Genomic DNA, 20,466 nt, shown 5'->3' with positions numbered 1-20,466 from the left:
ATGCAGAAAGATTCTAGCTTTTCTCAATCAAATGAGGGCAAAAAATAAACATATTCTCCATGCTTTTCATTGTAAGCTATTAAAATAGAGCAGAAGAAAGAAAAGCAATGTTCCATTTGTTGCTTTAAACAGTTACTGCGATTATGCTCCATGACCTGACCTGCATTTCACCTCCACTTCTGGCTCTGGCAGCAGAAATTAGTCGACTTCTGATGGTGCGTCACAAGTCACCGATTATAAAGAAATTAGAAACTGCCATTTATACATGGACTACAGAATCCCATGTATTATACCACGTTAATGACTGAGAAACCATTTCCAGTGATAAGTGGAGCTAACATGGAGAAAAAGCTTCGCAAAACCACTAGACACAAAGTCAGTTGATTAGCTGAGACATTTGTAAATGAGTTTAAGTGAGACTATTGGAGTGTAGCCAACATTGAGGAATACTATCTTATGACAGAGGCTTTGGTCTTATCTTTGTTCTTCTCCTCCAGGCCTTTTCATTTCTCTGACCCTGTTTAATTTGTTTAAACTTTTCCTTTAACACAATCATTGCTGATTGTTTTAGGTTGTCAACCAATATAATATGGTTGAAATATTGACCTACAAAAATATCACACCCACTATATCGACTACCACTATACTGTAAAGATAAGTATATATTTATGATTCTGAAGCAGTGAAATTTAGATTTCACCCTTATATGTCACATAAATGCAAATTATATACGTGCACTTTGACATTATATTCACTGCGTACCTTAACTTTATTAACATGTGTGAAACATTTAAACGTATTACTGGAATGTATTAGCTGTAGAAATTCGAGATGTATATACATGCACGCTAATGTGCAGTTAAACATGAAGATATGTAATTCCATTTACATTTACGTTTCAAGTAATATTGCATTTAATTTGAAAGTGATATTTGTGTATGTATAAAAATACTCCTTTACTTATGTATTGCATTTATTCCTAAAGTTACATGTGCATTTATAATCATGTATTTGAAGTGCACATTAAAATGATGAACTAAAGTTAACCTGATTGCAATCCTTAGTTACAATGTATTTTGCTTTGCCAGCAGGTTTTCTTTTTCCCTTGCAGGTTTATTAACATGATATTCGTCAGCTAGAGAAAGGCTTACAGTCTTTGTTAGACAACTGATAGGCCAGAGAGGAAACTTGGCAGCAAACATAGATAAACAATGGTCGAAAGAGGCCTTCTGTTCCTCATGTACCAGGGTGGCAAGATGTTCAAGGTTGAGAACCAAAGCTACAGTTTGGTACGGTGTGAACCTGAACTGATGTTGCAGATGAACCCAAGCAGTGAACTGGTTAGTCCTTGGTGGTGTGAGAGAGATAAGAATGTTTTGAATCTCTTTTACATTAAAATTAGTGTTTTCACAGTCCCTTGGTCAGAGATCAGCTCTTCCCCAGTAGCTCTACCTTGCAGTTTTCGGTCTACGTCCCACCCAGGCAGGGTTCAAGACCTCACCTTGCTGGGTCCCACGCCTGTAATTCTTGTTTTATATTTTTATTTCCCCCTGCATCTCCCCACTGTAGCCCATTAATGCTGTTTCTCCCTTATTAGACCTGTATCCTCTGTTTGGTTGTCAGCAGCACGCTGATTGTGCCCCCCTTAGCATTCTGCTTCCCCCTTGCTGTACCACTGTTCATTGCATAATTGTAATTGTACTGTAGTAATTTTGTGTTTTTCGAAGTATTTCCCATTGCTATTTCCAGCCGCAACCCGCCACGCCTCCCAGCTGCATGTCCCTCCCCTATTTAATGGCGACTGCTGTGCGGTTGCGCTGCTGGTGCGCTGAAGGCACACCGAAGGCGTGCCTAAGGCAAGCCTGTCTGCACCCGTCCATGACCCGACCGCGGCCCGCACCAGGAACCCTGGATCTCCAGGACCCCACAGATACAACTCGACTCCACGCACTCAACCCCGGAAGACACACCGACTGCGAAAGATCCTCGCCAAACACCACCAAGTGACCATTCTCATGCAGACTTTGCTGCAGATCCTTCACCATTGACACAACCACTACTACAACCGAAGGCCCGCCTGATGCACGCACCACCGAAACGCTAACCTGCGTTCTCCTCAACGTACGCTCCCTTCGCCAACAAGCCGTAGCGATCTGGGACCTGGTTGACACCCTCGCGCCCAACGTCGCCTTCTTCACAGAAACCTGGACCAATGCCACCTCCGGCCCGACATCGCCATTGCCATCCCGGACGGCTACAAGATCCACAGAAAGGACTGCCCCATCACCCAGGAGGAGGACTCGTCATCGCACTCAAGGCCCCCCCTCTGACTCTCCACATCCAGCACAAGAGACTCCCACTCCAACACAGAACACCTCCCTCCGCCGCTTTTGACACGGTGGACCATACCATCTTGCTCTCACGTGTCAAGGCGGCGGGAATCGAGGGCTCAGCCCTGGTCTGGCTATCGTCCTTCCTGAGGGACCACACCCAGGCGGTCCGGCTGGGGGATTTCGCGACTACCCCACTTCAAGTCACTTGTGGTGTTCCCCAGGGTTCCTCACTTTCTCCCTTACTGTTCAATCTTTACATCTTTCCTTTAATCTTTGCACTTCAGCAGCTGGAGGTCACCGTATATAATTATGCGGATGACCTCCAGCTCATCTTCAGCCTTTCCTCTTCTCCCCTCTCTGTCTCCAATTTCCAGTCTACTATGATCTTCATCAGGGACTGGATGAACCACAACCATCTCAAGCTGAACCCGGACAAAACCAAGTTGGTTCTCACAGGTGGTTCTTCCAGTCCCTGGAACTCTCTCTTCTGGCCCTCTTCTTTTGGTCCCTCCCCCACTCCTTCCTCCACAGTTAAAACCCTGGGCGTCAAAATGAACAACCAACTCACTTTAAACTCACAAATCAGTTCTGTTGTTTCTTCCTGCTTCCTCACTCTCCGTACCATTCGCACTGTTTCCCGTTTTTTTCCCCCCAGGCACTCAAACTGATCATGTCCGCTCTGGTGATTTCGCGGCTGGATTATGCCAATGCCCTGTACAACGGCATCCCAGCATACAGCCTGCGGAAGCTCCAGATGGTTCAGAACCAAGCGGCACGATTGGTGTACGGTCTCCCGCGTTTTCATCATTCAACACCCCTCCTTAAGGAGCTTCATTGGCTTCCTATCAAGGAACGCTCCCTTTTCAAAACCGGCTGTATGGTTTTTCAGGCTCGCCAGGGTTCTGCCCCCGCTTTCATTTCTTCTCTGATTAACGAATATGTTCCTGTCAGAGAGCTTCGTTCATCTTCCAAATCCCTTCTGCAAATCCCACGCTTCAAACGTAAAAAGTGGGGAGGGGCCAATTTTTCAACTCTCGCTCCTACCTTTTGGAACTCCCTCCCCGACCACTTACGATTTGCTTCACATTATTCCTCCTTCCGCAAAGACCTTAAAACCTTTTTGTTTAAACAGGCCTTTTCCTTGTAACTTGTCCCTGCTATTTCTCTGCGCCAGGCTTCCACGGCCCTGAGTTGCTGGACCTATCTCCATAGCGCCAAGAAACCGTAGGGTGAACGCTGCGCTTTACAAATGTTTTAAAAATTCAAAAATTCAAATTCACCTCCACTTTCAGATACAGTCCATCCCCAGGATCACGCTATGCGGAACCTTCATCTACAGACCGCCGGGACCTCGTGCCCAGTCCGCAACCGCCATCGCCGAGCTCACCGCACCCCACGCCATCATCTCCAGGGATTACATTCTACTCGGGGACCTGAACTTCCTCCTCGACAACGATCACGATCCCAAATCCACCACCCTCCTCGACAACCTTGCTAATCTCGGACTGAAGCAGCTGGTCAACACGCCTTCTCACCGAGCTGGACACACCCTAAATCCCATCTTCGCGGGAGGGACAAACATCCGCTTCAGCCACACCACCCAGCCCCTCAGTACAGACCATCACTGCGTCCACTTCACCTTCAACATCACCACCGCACCCAAGCTCCCCCCCCACGCCCACCGCGAAGGAACTGGAGCAAGGTCACAGAAGAACACCTCAACACCACCCTCCTCCAAGAACCCCCCAGGGCCACGACCAACACCAACACCACAGGCGTAGAATTGCACCGCTGGATCCCCTGCTGCACCAACAAGCTCACACCCCTTCACAGCCCAGCCAAACAACGCCCTCTGCAGGACGCCTGGTTCACCACAGAACTACAAGAAGCCAGACGCTTCTGCAGATGCCTAGAGAAAACCTGGCGATACCAGAAAACTACCGAAGCACGGAACAACCACAGGGACACCCTGAAGGAATACCACCAGCGCATAAGAGACACCAAACAGACCTTCATAAGAGACAAAGTCCAGACTAACGCAACCAATGTCAAGGAACTGTTCAACGTCATACAGCAGTTCGCAAAACCCCCCTGCAAAGCCATGGACGTCACACCTTCCCAGGAACTCTGCAAAAAGCTCAGCTCCTTCTTCCATCAGAAGATCAAGGCACTCTACAACAACTTCAGCGAACAAACCCCAGATGCCAGACACCACCTCCCTCTACGTTGCCGATAAGCCTACCATAATGACCTGGGACCCCGCCACGGCAGAACACATCCACGCTACCATGAAGAAAACCCACTCAGGAGCACCAACGGACCCCTGTCCACTGCACATATTCCACAGGGCAGCCGCCGCCATCGCACCCAAACTACAACGAACCAGCAACGCCTCCTTCTGGTCCAGCATCTTCCGAGACGTCTGGAAGCGGGCAGAGGTAAAACCTCTCCTCAAGAAGCCCACGGACAACCCTACAGACCTGAAAATCTACCAGCCCATCTCTCTCCTTCCCTACACGGCCAAAGTCACCAAGAGACTCGCTAATGCACAACTGACGGCCTTCATAGAAGAGAACGCCATCCTAGACACCTCCCAGTCTGGATTCCGCAGCAACCACAGCACCGAGACCGCTCTCCTCGCTGCCGCCGCCGACACGCTGCTTGAAGCTCAACTCAGAAAAGACCAAGGTCCTCATCCTTGGACCCTGCACCTTCACCTGGGAAAACACCTAGTGGCCCACCGCCCTCAGGAATCCACCAACTCCTACAGACCACTCACAAAACCTTGGTATCCTCCTCGACTCCTCCCTCCCCATGAGCCGCCAGATCAACGCTGTCGCCTCCACCAGTTTCAACTGCCTCTCTGTAAGACCTTCAAATGGATCCCCCCCAACTGCAGAAAGATGTCACCAACGCACTCATAACCAGCAGACTGGATTACGGCAACACCCTATACGCTGGATTAAACAGAACCCTTCTACATAGACTCCAAAAAATCCAGAATGCAGCAGCCGGACTCGTCCTCGGGAACGCACTACAAACACATGACCCAACACCTACAAGACCACCACTGGCTCCCCATCGTGAAGAGGATCACCTTCAAACTCCTCAGCCATGCCCACAAATCCCTTAACAACGCGACCCAAATACCTCAATGAGAAATTATCCTTCCACGTACCCACGAGGAAGCTCCGCTCCGCCCCCCGACCTTGCCCTAGGAGAGGTCCCCCGCATCCGCTGAAACAGAGCAGACAGGATTGCCTTCTCCCTGTGATCATCAGACGCTCCCCGACCCTGCACACATTCAGGAAGTACCTCAAGACTTGGCTCTTCGATTGACCCGGAGCTGCTCACCCCCCCCCCCCCCCCCCCAACTCCCCGGTGCCTTGAGAGCCTCACGGATGAGTAGCACACTCTATAAACCCCTAATTGATTGATTGTAGGGAGCGCAGAACAGATTCCCTTTAGACTTGGAGAGGTAGAGACTTCTCTGCTTGCCCTAACCTTGCAAGTGTAAAGCTTTATGCTAAACATTGATTTCCTTTTCTTTTGGATTTATACTGAAGATTGATCATGCTGACACCTTTCTTCCCTTTTTGTCCTAAACTCCTGATTTAGAGATTTTACTAGCTGACCTTATATCTAGTCTATGTTTGGAGAGAGAAACTTCCATTTCAAAGTTTCTTCATGGAATACCTGTTTGCTTTAATCTGTGCTTGTGATTATTGCAATATGATATATTATTGTGTTGCGCCTTAACCTACTGAGATACTTTAGTTTACCTTTTGTATTCCGGCATTAACGGAACCTTTTTCTGCTCTGCAGATATACTGGATTGATTGCTAATCCAAAATAAAACCTTCTAACCATATATAGTGATTCCTTGTCCATATTGTGTAGTCACACTGGCTTCACCAGTTAGAAATGTATTATTAAATAGGTTCTTAACAGGGGGAATTACGCTCTCTGTCTGTGTATCAAGTACTAATGAAAATGTGCAAAATTTAACTGCTGTCACTACTGTATTGAGACACTGTATGGATGGAAACTTAATAAACATATCCATAGAAACATGTAAAAAAAAGTTAGAAATGTATTGTTCAGGAAAATTCCTTGTCAATGCTTCATGTCAGACAGTAAATTACCATCCCGTATACTGTCTATACATTCTTTCTTATCCCTTCTTTTCTTCTCTTACTACTACTGTCCATTTTACCTTTATCTCATCTTCATCCCATTCCTGTTTTTTCTTCTCCTCTACTTTGTTTTTAGTCCTTACTTCGACTCATCCTTATTCATTTTGCTTGTTCCCCTGTGCTTCTCTCCTTCTTTTCTTCCCTCTCCAGTCTCTCTTCCATCCCTCTACTCTTCTTTTCAGAATGCTCTCAATTTTCATGCCTTTTATAATTCCTTCCATCATCTTTTCTTGTTTTTCTTGACCACTCTTACCTTCCTTATACGATCTACCTGGCTTTCTTCTCCCCCTTACCTTCTCATACCATCCAATATTACTTCTTGCTACCTCTTCCTTCCACCCTTCACCGCACTTTCCCATCCACATCCTGTACCTCTTCCCTTCTATCTTCTTACCATTCACCTTCTCTTTTGCTCCCTTACAACTTCTCTTCTCCCCAATCTTCCCCTCCCATTAATATCTTTTTCTCTGTCCTTTCATTCTTTTCCTTAACTAAGAACATCTCTTCTATTTTTCTTTTTCTACCTTTCCCTTCACTGTCTTCGACAGGCTCTTTCCACCTCCCTCCCTCTGTCTTCCTTCCACTCTAACATTTCGCTGCTTCCAACCTAAACTTCTTTTTAATCCCCACTTCCTTCTTCCTCCACCTGCCCTCTCTATTTACCTCTCCCTTGTCCTCTGTAGCCCCCTCTTTTTACTGTTCTTCGCCCCTGGCCCCCACTCCTACCTGCTGAGCAGTCCGGGCCCACGTAGCCCTCGTCGCAGGAGCACTCCCCCTGGCTGCAGAGTCCTCGGCCGCTGCAGGCGTTCAGGCACCGTCGCCGGCCACAGTCCTCACCCACATAGCCCTCCAGGCAGAGGCAGGTCCCGTTGGCGCAGCGCCCTTTGCCCGAGCAGTCATTGGGGCAGCGCAGCTCGGCGCAGTCGGGTCCCGTGTAGGCCTCCTCACACACGCACTCCCCGTCCATGCACAGCCCGTGCGAGCTGCAGTCCGTGGGGCAGCGCGGCTCCGCGCAGTCCTCCCCGCCATAGTCCGCGTCGCACACGCACTCCCCGTCTATGCAGACCCCCCGGCCGGAGCAGGCCAGGGGGCAGTGGGGCTCCGAGCAGTTCTTCCCGACCCATCCCTCGTCGCACAGGCAGCCGCACGAGTCCAGGCTGAAGTTCCCATGGCCGCTGCAGTGAAGGGCAAAATCCAGGCGACCTGCAGGCACAAAAACACAGGGGAGTCAGATCAATGTTTGTGTGTTGTGACACCTTGAAGAAGCAGAAGTTGCAGAGTTCAAAGGCCAAGATGCCATGCAGTCCAGAAAGACTTTCAGCACATTCAAAATCATTACCCAAATAGAAGTCACCATAGCAGTACAATCTGTGTAGAGGGCAATTAATATTTGTGCAGCACATACGTTGGCACTGCTGTCCTGTGGTGTGAGAGACCTACTGAACGAACTAACACTTAGCCTGACTTTACTTTCCCAACTTCAGGCAAGGGTCAAGTGCCTGCTTACATTATGGCCTACACCACCTTTGCTCTTTGCTACACCAGTCAGGCGTAGAGTGTATGCCCAGGCCTCCATGCACGTCCAGCCAGCTCCATAACACCTGTTCTCTACCATTCACCCTACCGTCAATAATAAATTCCCTAACCCTAAATTGGGTGGTCCTAAATGAGGTATGTGTTCTGCCAACACCAGTGACAGATCTTCAAAACTAATGTATATACCCATTAGGCTAGTCTATAGTTATCTTAAACTCTAGTATGGATTTGTACAAATTTGATTTACAGTGAACACCTCTGGTCATTCAACCCTCTTTCCCAGAGGACGAGGGTAACAGGAATGATCTGTGCATGAGCAGTTTATATCTCTTATGAGTGACCGTACACAGTTTGTGTCCATGACCACTTTTAGTCAGATGCCCCCCACTCAGTCTTTGCTGTCGCCCAGCAACCTCTACTGTTCCTTGTAAGCAGAACCTCTGGCATTATGCAGCATGGGAAGACCCAATTATGTGGCAAGGTTGACTAAATTATGCAACAAGAAAAGTCAAATTATGCAGCATAACGCGGCACATTTTGTAATGGTATTACTTCATTAATTTGACATTTTTACACATATTAATATTGCCTGGGCAAAGACTTCACCTTAATATTACTACTTTAACACCCAAATACCGCAATTGGCAACTAAAAGGTAACCAGTCAAGGTGTATGAAGGGCCTTCCAGTGTGCGGCAACACACACTGCTAGGTTTTTACTAACTTTTGACCCGTTTGATCTAGAAACTATTTTTTTTTGTCAACATCTGCAAATTATGCAGCAAATGATTTTGAGTCAATCCATCATTATGTGGAAAATGCCACAGCATCGCATAATTCCAGTGAGTCTGGATATAACTCAAGCATAATGGAACATGGAGATCAGGACTGGTTGAGCAATCGATCAACGTCATTACAAGTTGCCTATACTCAACGCTGTTAGCTTTGGATGTCCAGTGAGTGCGGGAGACTGTTGTCTGAACTTGCCACATTTCCTCAGGTTTAAGATTAGGAAAGTTTGTAAACTCTACAGCCAAAATAGTTGTTTCTAGTTCTATTTATGAAATATAACAATGCGAAGTATTACGTCACCATAGCCAAGTATTGGATGCTGGCTAAAACGGATCGTGGCAATAAAATTCAGTTTTCTTTCGTATAGTTGAGCACTTTTAAAGGATGTGATTTTTTGCGACAAAGGTTATCATCGTAGGTCGCCTCGAATTCAAGGTTTTAGTTTGCCTACAAACCCCTGAATATGTGATCAACAAAAAAACTGATAATATTTGGAGGATCAAAGAACACCATGAACATAGAGATACCTAACTAAATCAATGCTAAATTTGAGACTTTGGTTCCAGGTGGGGCCCACCGACACTCATTTTTGAGGACAGGCTCTTACTTATTTTTCCTCATCAGACTTTGTGCTAGAGCAAGCGAGAAAAACAAGAAAGGAGGAAAGGAGGCATAAGAGAAATACAGAAAATAGTGACAAAAGGAGAATGGAGAGATGAAAAAGTAGAGTGAGATAAAGAGGCAGTGAGTGTCTGGTAGTGGAAGAAAGAGGCCAGAAGAGGAAACAAGACAACTCAGCCTTGTTGCTCGTCAACAGTGACGGGTGCAGGCTTGTGAGCAAAATGATGGGTGCTGGCACTTATTCTTGTACTATCCCAGTCCTGGCACTTGACTCAAAAATATGCTCTTTTGGGTAAATGTTTTTTATCTCCTTGTGCCTTAAGCTGTGAATACCATAATGCATACCTGCCAACTTGAAGAACAATCTCACTGTGTAAGGAGGGGGGAGGGCCATGAAAGGGGCAGCGCCTCTTGCCGAGAAGTACCTACAAGGCAATTTTGAACCCCTTCCAAAACAAAAGCTTAGTGAGGCTAGTGCTGATGTCCTGGGGTGTTTTCACACCCCCTTAATGGACGTCAGTAGTTCAAAGTCCCATAAAACAAGGTGGAAAACCACTATTTACAGTGGTTTTCAGCTTATTTTCCATGCCACCATGTGATATCAGCTCCTCACCGGGAGACCGTGTGATGGGAGCCGCTACCATGTGTCACACGGTGGCACCCTGTGAGTTGGCAGGTTTGCTAATGTAAATGCCAGCTGTACACATTTCTGTTCAAAATAGATGCCACATGTCCTATCCAGAACACATCCTAGTCTCTGTGATCGGCCTCAACAGGACTCCTCCCATACACACACCAGCCCCCTAAAATAGAAATGAAACTAATGCTTAAGAGTGACACGCCCTGCTATTCTGGCATCGAGGATCAAGGACATTTCTCCTCATTTACCTCAGCTTAATTTTCATGTTTTCTTAAGTAGCTCAATTTAACAATGGAGCAGCCCCTGCTAATCTGACCCAAGAGTAAAACACAGCTCTACCACCCATCGTATTTCTGAGTGTCACAGACAGCACAGACAGTGCATCTCAGTCCCAACCTGGAGCACCACCGGCTATTCTTTCACTGGGCCCTTTTAAATAGCACCCCAATCCTGCTCTGTGGGGCCTTCAGTTAGCCCAGTACGATAGCTCAAAACACAACATCACCCTCCTGGCTCAAACATTGCTGTTTCGTTTTTAGCCATGTTTGCTACATTACCAGGCATGTTGGTAGTACAAATTACCCCGGTCTAGTCTTAGTTGTATTACTTCAGATATACTCTGCAAATGCTATTTCTACCTGACTACAATAGTCAAGAGCAGCAGAATCTATAACTCTTTGGAGACAAATACACAAACATGATAACGAGTGGCAATCACCAGGGACACCAGCCTCCCAATAATGTGTACAGAAAAGGCATAGCAGTCTACTAGTTGGAAAATACTAATAAAAGATTCAACCCTTTGCCCTTTGGGCTGTTGTGGATGCTAGTGTATCTGTGTGACTCCACCATCATCCTTGGCCACCAGGTCATAAGGTCCTTGGGGCATCTGTAAACTGAAGGACACCTATTACCTGTGGCCGCATTGTCCTGGCAGCAGTTTGAAGGACATTGGCCCCGCAGGGCGGAGACCTCCCGCTCCAGCATCTCGATTCGGCTCAGCAAGTTCTGGATGATCTGTGGGGAAGTGGTGCACTTGCAGAGTGGCTTGGGGAGCTGGATTTTGTGGGTGAAGGAGACTTGGCCTTCTCTGTCAGAGGTCTGTTCGGTATACTCCGTCACCCTGGCCTCTTCGGTGCTCCCCGCCTGGTCTTCCGAAGTATCGATACCCAACGAACAGAGGTTTTCCAAGGGAACGTTGATGTTGTAAATGTGGTTGAAGACAACTGGCTGGCTTCTGGCGGGTACGCTGTAGTTTGCAAAGTTACCCAGCTCCTCAGCTGCCTGAGTCTTTGCCCGCTCAGTTGTTACTTCTACTTGGCCGACAACGGGCTTAATGATTGAGGCAAATGCAAGAAGGTTGGACCAGATAAATAAGTTCTTTAGCAGGAATGTCCCCCCATCAGGCACCATCTTCCTAGGAGCTGAAGGCGACTTCTAAGTCAGCTTTGACAGGGCCAGAGTGAAAGGACACCTGTAAAAAACACAAGAAAATATCCTGGCATTAAAACACTTATAAGAAGCAAAATTTCAAGTTTGCTACAAAGGATGTATTCCTAAAGAATAGAAAACCTAGCCAACATCTGCTGGTAGCTGCTCTTGTGGTCTAAGCAACTTCCACTGGAGCCATTTTCAAGACTACAATTAGACAACCCAAGACTCACACATCTTTTTTGAAAAAGCCAATGGTTGTTGATACTGCGGTATAGTAGAGTGCTCGTAGTCAGGGCCTAAATGACACAAATACCTTCTGCCAAAAAGTAAACTAAGTGTTAAAACCTTGATGCAGTTATGAAATCAATGTCATTAAAACCCAGAAATTAACATTGTGAAATAAAAGTCATCCAATGGCAGAAATCAATGTTGTGAAATCAAGCAATCAATGGCGCCTGAAGCCAAAAATCAATGCTATATGAAATTGGAACTAGGCATGATATATATAGATCAGAACAGATTGGCAAATGATGGTACAAGACAATGTTGTGCAAATCTCAAAAAGCAACGTCATCTGAGGCCAGAGATCATTATCATGTTAGTGCAGAAAAAGAATTTCTTCTGAGGGCAAACATCAAGACAATCACTGTCATCTGAGGCCATACATTAATTTCTTGCAATTCCAGAAAACCACTGTTCTCTAATGCAAGAAACCAATGGAAGAAAATCCAGAGAAAACAATGATACCTGAGGCCAGAAATCAATGCACTGCAAGTGCAGAAACACAATGTAATCTAGAGCTAAAAAAATCAATGCCCTCCAGGTATGGGAACATCTTATCTGAGGCCATAGATCAAAGCCATACAAGTCTAGAAAACAATGTCATCTGATACCAGAAATCAATTTCCAGCAAGTCCAGAAAAACAAAGTAATTTGGGGCCACAAATCATTACCCTGCAAGTGAAGGAAGCTATGACATCTGAGGTCAGTGCTCAATGTGAAATCAGTCCAGAAAAAAAACTATTTCAAATGCTTTATTAAAGGCTATAGTTATTGTAGAGACTCTTTTTATTGAAACTATACGTGTGTTCTCATGCAATTCAAATGGTATCAACTGCCTCATTCTCCTTTGCACCCATTTGATGCCAAAATTGCAAAAGCCACAACATCCTAAAAACTCACAACACATTTATATATGATCATGGTTAAATAAGGAGCCTACCCTCAACGAGCTCAGCAAAGAGGGTTCTGTGGCCCCTCAGATAAAGCTGGAGCCCAGGTGAGGTCTTCCTAACTGTAATGTACACAGGGAAAACTGCAGACTAGATATTCTTTGGGATCCTTCACATTCTTGTGACAACTAATGACTATCAATGCATAATTGGAAGTAGAAAGAAAGAAAGGTAACAAATGGAGACATGATTATTCAGTATTTATGATTTAAGATCTCTAAACTTAATAGCATATATATTTTTTATAAACTCACAGTTTTGTGATTAACTTCAATTGTGAAGTATTATCAGCATGAGGCTAGTTAACCAGGACATAAACATGCACATATAGATAACCCTTGGTAAATTGTTTAGTACAGACAGGGGGTCTACTCTATATAACAACAGTCTCATCAAAAAATTATCCTGAAAGCTCTCTCGCAACCCTCAGTCTACATTGAAGATACAAGTGAAAAACGAATGAGTGTGTTAATGAAGGTGGATAAATCATCCATATGCCTTAGGCACAAGAGGGGCATGAAGAAGAGGATTCTCATTCATGAAGAGGTCGCTCATGTAGGCAGGCGGTGGATGGGTGAGTTTGAGAAGCCAAGGGATGCCAGGCTTGAGCACACTGAAGTGTTCATTCTGGTCACCTTCAGCCCCAGAGATTTGCCTCTTTCAAGTTGGAGAAAGACCACCACAACAGCAACACTCAGCGGGTTCTATCTGACAGAAGTCCCTTCTGGCAAACTGAGGGTCTCTGCCCTGGGATGGGTTAGCAGCTAAAGATCTTGACTACGTCTGGCCAGATACTGCCCCTTTAATAATGAAACCCCCCCTGGTGAAATCACTTGACCCCTCTCCCGGATTCCCATAAAAGACAAAGATAGGGTGGGTTTCTCTTAGGTAGGGGGTTTTGCCTTGAATTTGGTGACAAAGTGCAGCAAGAGATAAATGTAGGACAAGGGCTGGATCAAGAAAGAGGAAGATTCTGGGTGCTCTTTTATTCATTCTCATTCATTGTGGGTACCTGTAAACGTTTATATCTCTGCTAACCACTTGCCATCACTTTTTTTGTTTGTTGAATATCTGTTTATTGAGTGTAACAATAATCATATACACCATACCACCGTTCATTGTGCTTTGCAAGTATCTAACACATTATACAATAATCAGGGGATAATAAGTCCCAATTATAAATCTGTTACAACTGTGTCTCTACTTCTTCGCATTTCTAGTTCCACCATTGGGGATATACATACACTTCCCCGGTATGCATTCCATTTCTCCCATTTCTTGTCCCACTTTTTAGGACATCCGCGTGTTGTAAATAGTTCCTTTTCCACCACCATACACCTGTCGAGCTCTTTCACCCATATATGGGTCTGCCACCCCCCAGTTTCGTGCTATCTCTCGCTTAACTAATGTATATCCTAATGTTGCCATCTGTTGTTCGATTTCTGTGAGGTCTGTGGCTGTCCATATGTTGAGTAGGCCCAGTTGCGGTGTAAGAGCTAACTCCTTCCCCAATGCAGTTTGAATGTGAGTTTTGGCTCCCTCCCATATATATTTTATAGGAGGGCATTCCCAGATCGTATGGTAAAAGGTGGCTATTTGCTTGCACCCCCTTAGACAGAGCGCATCCGTCCTGGTGCCTATTTTTGCCTGAGTGACCCCTGTCAGATAGGAGCGATGTAGAATCTTAAGTTGAATCTGTCGGAAGCGGAGGGTGATAGATGCTTCTCTAGGGGACATCAGGGCCATTTGCCAGTCATCATCATCGATAGGCACCAGGTAATTTTTCCACTCCTCTCTAAGTTTATTAAAAGTGTTGGGCAATTTGTTACATAATTTTTTATAGGTTAAGGGTTTGGCTTTCGAGTGTAATGGCCCATCCAGCAATCGATCCTCTAATGGCCACGATTCTGGTATGTCTTTGAGGTCTAGAAAAACCACCGTAAGGGCGTGTCTAATTTGTAGGTACTGAAACAGTTCCCCTTGTGCCATTTGGTAACGCCCCCGGAGTTCTTCAAAACTAAGAATAGAACCCTTTTTGATCAAATCTCCCACCACTGAAATCCCAATCATGTCCCACTTATTGAACCCTGGTTGGTGGCATAGAGTGCCTAGTCTCTGGGCTTGCCACAGTGGCGTCACTTTTGTGAGGATGTTAGCCCAGCCCAGGCGTGAATTCACCTGGTGCCAGATTCCTACCGTGCGAGAAGTGGGCCCAACATTTCTACGTTTCTTGACTTTGGAATATAGTGCTCCCAAGTAGCCGGAACGGTCAGTTTGATATCTGTCCAGCACATATGCTGGATCATTAGGGAGATGGTACATCCATCGGTTCACCACTACCAGTTGCGAAGCCTAATAATAGAGTTTAAGATCAGGGAGGGCTATGCTCCAATCATACCACCCTTTTGTTAACTTTCTTAGTGCCACACGAGGGCCCTTGCCGTCCCACAACAACGTATGGACTTCACTCACCAACGCTGCAAAATATGTATCTGGGGCAAAATTCAGACAGTTCTGGAGAATGTATAAAAACCACAGGAGAGCCAGCATCTTCAAGAGGGCAGCACGGCCCACTAGGGACAGAGGCAGGGACCGCCAGTGTTTTACATCTGCTCGTAACAGGGCTAGCTGAGGGGCTAAATTGCGGTTATGAAAAAGGGCCAGATCTGATTGACAAAGATTCACAAATATCAGAAACCATCTCTAGCCACTTCTATCATACAGTCCGCCGAAAGACGAGGATCCTGTGCCCGAAGCACAAACAGTACCGACTTGCTCCAATCGATCGCATAACCAGAATACTTTGCTAAGTTCGTGAAGATGTTCAAAACAGCATGTATGGATTTATAGAGGGAGGCAAGATATAACAGTATATCATCAGCGTATAATGATATTTGATCTCCCTGATCTTTCTTCCCTTTCAGCCCCCTCACCATTACATCCCGACATATCCATGCAGCAAGTGGTTCTAGCATGAGGGAAGATATCAGTGCTGATAGAGGACAGCCTTGCTGGGTACCTTTTCGCAGTGTGAATGCATGGGATATGTAATTGTTAACTCTTATTTGCCCCAGTATATCAGTAAAAAGCAATTGCGCCCAGCCCAGAAACTTCGGACCGAATCCCAACCTCGTCAGAACTTCGAATAGGTACAGCCATTCTATAGAATTGAACGCCATAAAGGCATCCAATGAAAGAACCACTGCGTCTTCCTCCATGTATTCTCTGCGTGCGAGCACGTTATGGAGACGACGGATATTAAGTGCTGTGTTTCTTCCTGGCATAAAGCCAGATTGGTCCGGGCGAACTAAGGAGGAGATAACTGCAACTAGTCTGGTGGCAATCACTTTCGCTAAGATCTTAGCTTCTATGTTAATTAATGAGATCGGTGTGTATGAGCTGCAATTGTCCCTGGGCTTCCCTGGTTTATGGATAACTACTATGGTGGCAAGACGCTGGTCTTTGGGCAGTTTTCCTGTCTCATAACTTTCGTTATTTGCCATCACTTTTGAAAACTTGAGATTTATAAAAAAACAATATTAATTTCTATTCTGATCGTGATCGCCTGGCATTTTGTGGTTTAGTGTTAGCAATGTGACTCTATGATGAGCCATACTATCTAGCCTTTTTCCCTCTTTAACACAGGGAACTTCAGCATGGATAAGGGAGGTTACTTTTTATTACAATTCTGGGTGTAGCTTAGCCCCCAATAGTTCTAGGTACTTCCGGTTTATTATGTGTATGCTGTATTGAACTGCTCTGTTATTCCCCTTTGTAAATAAAGTCACATTCATTATTTTATAAAGACAAAAACTGGTTACATATTCAATGTTGCTATCTTTGATTTATTGGCTACCCACAGCCTCTGAATTCCTACCTATGTCCTGCCACAGCATCTCCGTGGGTACGCCTCGACCTTGCTATCCGCAAGATACAAACCTAAAAAAGGCACCGCAGCTTTTTTGTACAGTATCACAGTATTTGGGCCATCTTGAGTAAGGGGCAACTAATGATACTGACCGTAGTACTTCTCAGCACCCCATGAGTACCCCACATCCAAGTGAACAGATCTTAAGCTTTATAGGGTGGGGGTTTATGGATATGTGTGCAACTCCTGTTTGCAATGTGTCTACTTTCATTATAGACATTTTATAAGAAGAAATAATGTAAGGATTTTATGGCCTGGCTTGATAGTGCAACTGTCACCAGACAATTATGTGTGACACTTCCAGTAGAGGGGCGTTTAGCCCCACCCATTTGTTGGGAGTCTGGAGTATATGTTTTGGTTGGGCAGAAGTTGTGTGCTTCAGTACAAAGTACTCGCCCTCCACACAGCTGTGATCATTTTGTTTATTTATCCAGTTGCCTGATCTTGAACTAACAGGGACACACGCATGACATTGTGATGCTATTAAAATGCCTTAGATAACTAGATACTTTATGATGTTTTTCTCTTGCAGCAACATAGGAAGAAGGAGGGCTGTCATTAAACTACATGTATTTTTAGACCTGGCTTGACAATGCAACTTTTATCTGACCTTTTACTCTATGGCAATATTATTCCACAAATCTTTCTTCCCATCAAATACATATCTCTTTCCATGCTATTTAGTTGTAAGGCTTCACGTTATCCTACAACGTTAAAGCCAGACCTATTGCCATTGCCAATGCTTGTTGCTGTTTTGGACAGGGTTGTAAATGGCGAACAGCTGAATCATCACCTTGTCAGTTTGATTGAATTTGGTCACTGGCTGGCTCGTTTTTCTGCTGGGTGCATTTTTTATCATTGTAGTCTCCATGCTGACATAGGAGATTTTGGGACTCAACTTTTCAAGCCAGTTCTATCAATTTAAGAGGCAATTTTAGAGTGAGGAATGCATTCCAGTTGATGGTAGCTATTGATAAAAAGGTGCGTCTGCAGTCTGCACCCAGAACCCTCCAGGTTTGCAGGGTGACGAGTCTCACCTCAGGAAAAGATTTGATATTCTTTGGTTAATATATATTTGATGAAGTTCCCTTTCTGAGCCAAGCAATGTTACAGATTATGGGGCATATTTACCAGAATAGTGGCGCAGGGCAGCATAGCAAGTTACCATTCTGCGCTGCCCTGCTTCACAGGAAAAAGGCAGGAAGGCACCGTATTGATCCAATACAGTGCATTCCTGTCCTTTCACCCTGCACTGGAGCAGTTTCAGCAGTCTAGTGCCAGCACAGGCACCCTTGCACCATGTTGTAAGGGTGCCTGTGTTGTAGGCAGGATCGTGTTTGTGCAGGAAGGGTCACAGAGCTGTTTTCCTCTTTCTGCAGCACACATAGAGGAAAACATCAGGAGAAATACAAATATTTCTCCTAATCAGGGGCAACACCATAGCGTCGCCCTACTGCTCTTTGAGCAGGAAAAATAATATGATAATAATGTAGTTATTATTTAATTTTTTGCAGGTTCGGGGCTAGTTTAGGGCAGGGAGGGTTTGGAGATGGTGTAATTTGCCCACTCCAAATGGGCATGACTGCTTGGCCAGCCGTCCTGGCCAGGCCAAACAATCATGTGCACTTTGCATATTCCCCACCAGGCTGCAATAAATACCATGGTTGAGGATATGCCCATGCCTTCAATCCCCATCTGAGTGCCACTCCACAGCGCTCAGACCCATCACAATGCTGCATTGCAGCACTGTGATTCCTTTAGGGGAGTCAATTACAGCTTCTGTGATGGAGTGAGGTGAAGAAACAAAATGTTGTAACCCCTCGTAAAGTCATTTCCTCATAACTGTAACCTTTATTAATTGTGTGGTTTGGAAAAATTAATCAACGTAGTATAGAATGCACACACAAATACACGTGGGAATACTAATCTGCTTCCATGGAAAACTATAACTGACTAATTTAGTCAAAGTGGCATAAATGTGCTTTCTGTTTATGTATTTTGTGGCAAAAACATGGAGTTAGGTGAGTATATCATGCATATGTGTTGCTTATTTGCTAGGTAACAAATAACAGAGAAACCCTTAGTATGGGGAGAAGGTAAACAGAAGGGCTATATTTCAATAATTAACATTTATTTGTGTTTGTTTCTATGATAGTTCCCGTTCTGGCCCGTGAGGCCTAGTAAAAGATGGCTGCTTTATTAACTGTGAATGGAAGATAAACGTAGCATGCGCAGCCCAAAGCCGAGATTGAATGTAAGCTGCCTGTGCCTGAACGAAAGCAGTTCAAGGACGACTTGCCCTGGAAGTCCTGATGACTGCCAAAAGAATGAACATTTGAGTTACTGATTGTGGGAAAGAAACCTTTAGTAACTAGTTGAGGATGTTACTAGGCCAAAGACTTTCTCAAACAAAGGACTCTTTAAAATTCAGCTGATGCTAAGGAAATTGAATATTAGGATGATGAGGTGATGCTCATCCACCCTCAAATTGTCCAACCAGAACTTGAGTCCGTACTGACAGTTACTTTTTAGGTCTCACGACCTATCAATGCGCGCAAGCGCATTGAGTGTAGCGAGAATTCATGTCCTCAAAACGCTTGAGAAACCAAGGGTTTCGTTCGTGCGGTTTTGTTTAAGTTCACGTGAATCACGTGACCAAACAAGCACGCGCATTCACGGCTGCACAGCATATCAAAGGGCTTCACCCAGCGGGTGCTGTGCGGCTTCTCCTCCCCTAATTACCAGCTTCCCCCATGTCTCCCTTGTGTGCTTCTCTCGTAGGCTCTCCCGCCCCCATCCGGCTTCCCTCCGGCCATTTGCCACACTCCTTGTTTACTTAGATTTTACTTCAGTCATTGCACGTTTGAGCATTTAGATCAAATGTACCAGCTCCGTCATTACCTAGGTCCATTTTAAAGTGCAGCTCACAGTAGTTATTTTTTTGTCGATTCTCGGAGTTAAAGCTTTTTTCGAAGGACATTTGTTATCATTCTGATGATGATCAAACGGCTACCACAGTGCCTGGAAAGCTGTGCCACCGACACGTTTACACTCTACCTCACCTCATAAAGCAGAGTGCACACCAGGCAGTCTTACACTGCACCGTGCAGCCATCGCACATGCTGCCTCCTCCCCAATCACTGTACACAGCATAGTGCACAATAGATGGTCTCAACACTGCACCATGCAGCAAACGCACAGGCTGTCTCCGCCCAACCACCTCAAAAGGCACAGTGCACAACCGGCAGTCTCACACTGCAACATGCAGCCATCGCTCAGCCCAATCACTGTACACTGCCCTATGCGGCCATCGCACAGGCTGTCTCCTCGCAATCACCGTCCACAGCACAGTGAACAAGAGACAGTCTAAACACTGCACCATGCAGCCATCGCCCCACCCAATCGCTGTACACAACAGTGCACACGAGGCAGTCTCACACTACACTAGGCCGTCATATCTCGCACAATCACTGTAGACAGTACAGTTTACATGAAGCTGTCTCTTCGCCCAGTCCCTGTATACACTCATCATACAAGAGACAGTCGTCACATCTACATAATTACCCTTATATAGTCAATCTGCGTCCCACACTGCTGCCCATGTTTACAAGACACGGTCCGTCGCCCTATCGACTCCACCAACAAACAACACAAGCCTGTCTGCAGAGGCACGACATTGCACAAGGACACAATACACAAGCCTGTCTGCAGAGGCACGCCATTGCACAATGACACAATACACAAGCCTGTCTGCA

The 20,466-nt window shown here is 45.5% G+C and overlaps 1 protein-coding gene across 2 annotated transcripts in view; it reads right to left on the bottom strand.

The window, feature by feature from the left end:
- TNR (tenascin R) overlaps positions 1-20,466 on the bottom strand; it is a 761,475-nt gene that overhangs the window by 346,852 nt on the left and 394,157 nt on the right. For both annotated transcript variants that reach the window (XM_086956605.1, XM_086956613.1), the window contains exons 3-4: positions 11,032-11,591; positions 7,256-7,732 (exon numbers count right to left, since the gene is read on the bottom strand). In XM_086956605.1, coding sequence (XP_086812731.1) covers positions 7,256-7,732; positions 11,032-11,530 — 976 coding nt within the window. In that variant the 5' untranslated portion in view covers positions 11,531-11,591. The remainder of the gene's footprint in view (positions 1-7,255; positions 7,733-11,031; positions 11,592-20,466) is intronic.

The sequence above is a fragment of the Lissotriton vulgaris genome, chromosome 1_1 (genome assembly GCF_964263255.1).
Source record: "Lissotriton vulgaris chromosome 1_1, aLisVul1.2, whole genome shotgun sequence".
Classification (NCBI taxonomy): domain Eukaryota; kingdom Metazoa; phylum Chordata; class Amphibia; order Caudata; family Salamandridae; genus Lissotriton; species Lissotriton vulgaris.
The sequence above is the reverse complement of the archived record's forward strand: the minus strand, read 5'-3'. Positions and strand labels throughout refer to the sequence as shown.